The sequence below is a fragment of the Notolepis coatsorum genome (assembly GCF_963971535.1).
Source record: "Notolepis coatsorum genome assembly, chromosome: 3".
Classification (NCBI taxonomy): domain Eukaryota; kingdom Metazoa; phylum Chordata; class Actinopteri; order Aulopiformes; family Paralepididae; genus Notolepis; species Notolepis coatsorum.
The window spans coordinates 10,554,604-10,560,633 of NC_140167.1; the positions used below are offsets into that span (position 1 = coordinate 10,554,604).

At 44.4% G+C, this 6,030-nt stretch overlaps 1 protein-coding gene across 1 annotated transcript; it reads right to left on the reverse strand.

Moving 5' to 3' along the window:
* Window positions 1-270: 270 nt before the first annotated feature.
* On the reverse strand, window positions 271-4,507 carry LOC311225341 (nuclear factor 7, brain-like). Its single transcript, XM_084310583.1, has one exon. The coding sequence runs from the start codon at window positions 4,088-4,090 to the stop codon at window positions 2,666-2,668; it is 1,425 nt and encodes a 474-aa protein (XP_084166709.1). The 5' UTR covers window positions 4,091-4,507; the 3' UTR covers window positions 271-2,665.
* Window positions 4,508-6,030: the final 1,523 nt, after the last annotated feature.

Here is a 6,030-nt window from a genome sequence, read left to right on the forward strand (position 1 = left end):
GAAGGTTAACCCTTTACTATCACACTACCGACGGATTAAAGGGAAACCACGCCCAATTTCAGATTTCATACATGTTATTCCTATTGGATGAAAAAGAGGATATGGAGAGGGCTTCAGCGTTCTTGGTTTTGTTTTGGTATAGGTGCTCTTTGGATTAAATCCGGGGTAGGATTTGTTATAAAAAAGTTGAGATCCAAGGCAGCTCTACAAGTTTTAAAATGCCTTTATTTTATGGCTCACATTATTCAGAGAATTTAAAATAAACCGACATGTTTCGGCCTACACAGGGCCTTCATCAGGGTGTTGAATATTCCTATTAGTGAAAATGAGCAACTCTCCCAAAACTAGAGTGCTGAAACTTAAAACGTGTATGATGTCATCAAGTATAACGACTGAAGCTGCCCCATAGACAATGAATTGGGAAATATTATTACATAATAGATGAAAGGGGAATGCTCTGAGTTCATAGGTATACATGTTCTGTATCAGAACTGAGACCACTACTATAGAATGAAGCTCATTAGGATATAAACATTTTAATAAAAACATCCTGTGGGTCCAGAAAACCAGTCTCCCAGCAGCTCCAGACTTTATACTTGATGACATCACAAGTTTGATTCTTACTTCTCTGGTTTCTGGCTTTGGAAGAGATTCTCATGTTCACTATAATATTGATTGGACGTTCTTAGGCTGTGGAAATAACATTTATTTTATTTGAGTGGTGTTTTCCTTTAACGGATACAGACTCTGCGGTTGAACAAATGACTGAATTAACATTCTGTATGTTTTTGACATTGAATAGAATGAGCAAAATCACATCTCCTATGCAGAATCAATCAAATAATATCTGTCCAAAGGCACTAAAGCATGGGGGGACATTTAAAGGAAAACTCCAACATTTTGGGAAATTAGCTTATTTGCCATCTACCTTGGAGTTAGACAAGAAGATACATACCTTTTTCTTCTTCTCTGTGCATACAGTAGGAGTAGGAAGACGTTGGGAACTAGGCTAATGGAGGAACCTACTTCCAGTGACTGACGCTAAGCTAGGCTAACGGTGCACGTCTTCCTACTCCTACTGCATGCACAAAGAAAAACGTATGTATCTTAACACCAACATTTTGCTAACCCTGGAGTTAGACAAGAAGATACATACCTTTTTCTTCTCTCTGCATGCAGTAGGAAGACGTTTGGAACTAGGCTAATGGAGGAACCTACTTCCAGTGACTGACGCTAAGCTAGGCTAACAGTGCATGTCTTCCTACTCCTACTGCATGCACAGAGAAGAAAAAGGGTATGTATCTTCTTCCAGGGTAGATGCCAAATAAGCTAATTTCCCAAAATGTTGGAGTTTTCCTTTAATATGCTATTCAAGGTGTCCTTATTTGGATAGAAAGAAATTAACACAAGATAGAAACTATTCCCATCACTAAACGAAGGAGATTCTGCATCTTAAGAAATTATCAAATAATGTTTAAGAGAACATAACAATTGAATAAAATCATATCCAAGTCAAAAGTCTTTGCACAGATTAAATAAAGACCATCACTTTTTCAATATCATTAAACATGGAGGCATATGCGTTTCCGCAATGGGATCAATAAAGGATCAATATCTTATCTTATGTTAAAGTACAAAAACATCACTCCCAACTGTATGCAAATTATTAATTAAGCAACATCACACAAAAGGGAGTGCTGTTATATTGAATATCAACATGGCTGTGATTTGGTTGTAGAAGATAATCACAGCCGTGCTGATGGCTGCCAACCTGCTCATCGGGAGCAATTGGGGGTCAAGTGTCTTGCTCAAGGAGTCAGGACACATCGAGACGCTTCCCTGGGAGGAGCGGGAATCGAACCGGGAACCTCCGGATTGCCAGACGACTGCTTTACCTCCCGAGCCACTGTCGCCCACGATATTCACTATAACATGCAGCACAACCTTGAGTGCGATATTGCTTTTATACAACAGTTCTACAATCGCCATTTATTACAACAGATTCTGATTAGTTTGTTTATTTGATCATGTATTTAGCTCCACCAACAAAAAAGAATCCACAACTGCACTCTTGAACTTGGACCGTTGCCTAATTAACGGTTATTAATAGAACACCTGTGCGGCCGGTGGAGTGATACATTAAAAGTCCCAGTGCTTTTATATTGAATATCAGCACTCGTGAAATGCCTCTTGTCCAATCAAATTACTTGGTTGGAACGAACTGTTGTATAACAATAAGTAGTGCCAGTCTAGTATACCATGGCATGTACTCCTATAGTATTAAAAAAAAAAAAAAAAAAAATTATCTAACCCTAACTAACCATACTGTCATGCACATGTCCTAATAAACTAACCTACACTGTAGCACTCAACACTTTGACGAACATTGTTGCTCAGCTGATAGAGTTGTGCCCTTCCTGATGGCTTGTCGTACAGAACTTGTAAGTCGCTTTGGATAAAAGCGTCAGCTAAATGACTAAATGTAAATGTAAATAGGCGTTTAAATAAATACCATATTTTGGTTTTCTGTGTGTGTGTGTGTGTGTGTGTGTGTGTGTGTGTGTGTGTGTGTGTGTGTGTGTGTGTGTGTGTGTGTGTGTGTGTGTGTGGAGTCAGGATTTGGCCTTTAAAATCTTGCCTCAATCTCAGCAGCCTCTACTGCCCCTCATGAAGCGTGGACAGTTATCTTTCCCGGCATCAGAACCATGGGTGTGCACGAACCATGGTACCCAGGCCCAAAAATCGGGTACACCGCGTCTCTGAACTTATGAGTGAAGGTACACAGGTGCTTGTTCGTTCCACCGTCCCAAAATGACACCTCGCCCTTTTCGATATTCAGCTTGACGCGGATCGTCTCCGGGCGCCCCTCCACCGCCAGCACCTTACGCTTCTCGGCCATGGCGCTGTACACCCCCTTGCTCAGCCCGATGGTCCACACGCCGCGGTCCGTGGACACCGAGAACTTTTTCTTCCGGGCCACCGACGCCTTGCACACCCCCAGGACCCACTTCTCGCCGTCTGCGACGTCGACGTCCCAGCGGTGCTTGCCGGCGGTGAAGCCCTGGGTGCCGAGGACGAACGTGCAGGGGTCAAAGCGCTCCGTGTTGTCAGGGGCCACCTGCCTCTCGGGACTTTCCGTTATAGCGGTCAGCTCGTGGTTCAAGGAGAGCCAGGGAGAGGCGGTGTTAGGGTCCATCACCACCGGGTAGACTTTAACGTGCGGCTCCATGCTCCTCCAGATGCTGAAGCCCAGAGAGCCAACGTGCTTCCCCATGTTCAAGAGAGCGCCCGCGGGGTGGTCCGCCGGGTCATCTCTTGTTCTCGTCCCCTTGGATTTCCCCTTTAACTCACGGAAGCTCTTCACCAAGTGGAAGTCCTCGCCCCCCAGTTCCGTCTTGATGTTCTCGATGAGCCCAGTCAGAGGAGCCACGTCTCTGGACGTCCGGTCCATCAAGTCCTTCATGCCAGAGACCTTCTCCTCTCCCTCGTCGTCCACGGCTTTCAGCCGCGCCGTCTCCTCCGCGACCAGCACGGCGTGTAGCCTCTCGAACTCCGCCTTGATCTGCCTCTTCGCCTGCCCGGCCTGGTGCTCGATGAACTCCACGGTGTCGCCCAACTTATTGATCCTTCGCAGTTTCTTCTCGAGACGATTCACTTCCAAGGTCAGCTCTTCCTTGCAGATGAGTGCCGCCTGGTCCAGGGGGCGCATCTCGTGTCCCGGGTGGCTTGTCACACAGTCGACACACAGCAGCGTCTCGTCTCCCAAACAGTAGAGCTCGAGCGGCTTTCGGTGCAGCGGGCAGTGGTCTTCTTTGGGTGGTTGAACACTCGCCCTATCGGCCAGGAAAGACTCACAAGCGTGGCTGATGCTGCGGTTAGCGATGGGCTCCTGCTCCCTGCAGTCCGTCCGGCACAGGGGACATGTCTTATTATCGTGGCCCTTCCAGCTGCTCTCCAGGCACCCTCGACACACGCTATGGGTGCAACTTGGAAGAAGCACCGGGTCGCGAAAGATCCCCAAGCAGACGGGACAGGTCAGATCTTTCTGGAAAGGTAAGCAGGGTCCCTCGTAGTCGTCTTCATCCGACATGACAGCTGAGCGGCGGTGGTGGTGGTGGTGATTGACGGGTCTTAATTAACGGGCGCTTCCGGGAAGCGTTTTACTTTCACTTTTGACAAGAAAAACGAAAAATCCTTCGATCATGAATGATGAGCGATGTCGCAATATTCATATATATTAATATATTGAGCTTCGACTGTGTGTTTCGCTAACCTAGTCAGGTAACGGTGCGCACAGACGAACTAGAGTGGGAAAGGTTGAGAGATCCTTCGTTTAACTCACGGACACTCGGACATACCACACACCGTTCCTCTTCTGGTTTCCTCTCTGCAGTCGGTGTGTCGGTATCTGGCGTTCATCCCTCTACATTCATCAACTGGTACTTGCGACGTTTATCTAAAAAGTACCTGTGTACTCTCTAGTAGTAGTAGTAGTAGTAGTAGTAGTAAGTAATAGCGTCTCGAAGTACTCGCTCTGATAAGACTACCCTGCGCAGTGGTGCCGCACGCAACTTTTTTTTTTTTTTTTACACGTGACGAAACCTGCATACCTGATTGATTGATTGATTGAAAACTTTATTAACAGATTGCAGAATGGGTACAATTAATAGTACAGTACGGCTCAATACACACAATTGTTAAGGGGATGCAGACCAGAGAAAGACTTTCGTCTTGTTTACATCAGGGTCCCCCATTTTCAATTCATAGTGAGAGTGGTTATGTATTATTATGTACGCTACGCAGTATGTATAGTATATGCATGTATGTACTGTGTGTATGTATGTTTGTATTAACACCTATCTTTTGAATGTATTCTGGTATTTTATGTATATTTTTGTTTGTTTGATTTTACAAAACAGGGGAAGTTCTCGATAAGCCTCTATAGGCTTCTAACTTCTCCTTCACAATATGGTTATAACTTATTGTCTATTTTTTCTTTTCTTTTTTCTTTTGTTTAACTGTGTTAATAAATTTAAAAAAAAGTAAAAAATTTAATAAAAAAAAAGTGACGAAACAGGATTATTTTGTTCTTCCTGTTTTGAAACTTCCTGTCACAACTGTGTAGTGAAACCTGGGTCCAGCTGCAGCGCCGGAGAATCCTCTCATGCTTCTATAGAAAGTAGGTTCGTGGCTGCCACAGACTTACCATAAGCATAAAAATCCCACAGTCAATTCCATTTGTTTGTCTTGGAATGAACATGTGCTAGAAATGAAATAAGTTATTAATGCCCATGAAGAAAAGAAAATGGGGGCTTTATACATATGTTATCTTACAACATAACAATGATGGCAGAAATCATGGGGATAATAGTAATGACTGTATTAGCTTCATGTTAAACCCAGATTCGGCTCAAACAAGGGACTAAACACGTTTCGCAATTATGCCACATCAATGTGGAACGCCCTACCCAAAGCTGTAAAGGAATGTGAATCACTACCCACTTTCAAAAACACTCTCAAAAAACACCTACGGGAGACTGCAATTCGAAACTGGCCCCTGTAAATGTCCTAACACAACCCCCTCCAATGTACAGTAAATTACCAAGTATGGTCTTGTCAATATTCCAATGTACAGTTTTGTTTGTACAGTTGTACAGTGTCCCCCACCCACCCCTCCTACCCAACCTCCCCCCACCCACCCAACCACCTCCAATGTACAGTCCCCCCCCCACCCCCCCCCCCCCCCCACCCCACCACGCCGCTACCCAACCTCCTCCGATGTACAGTTTCTCTGTCAAATGTATATACTTTTTCTTCTGGACTCTTTCTGTATCACAAACAGTACTGTATTTGCAAATCTGGTATGTCATAAATGTATAGATGTAGCAGTACTGTCTATCTGTATGTCATGTATGTCATATATGTTACGATGAATTGAAAATGGGGGACCCTGATGTAAACAAGACAAAAGTCTTTCTCTGGTCTGCATCCCCTTAACAATTGTATGTATTGAGCTGTACTGTACTGTAC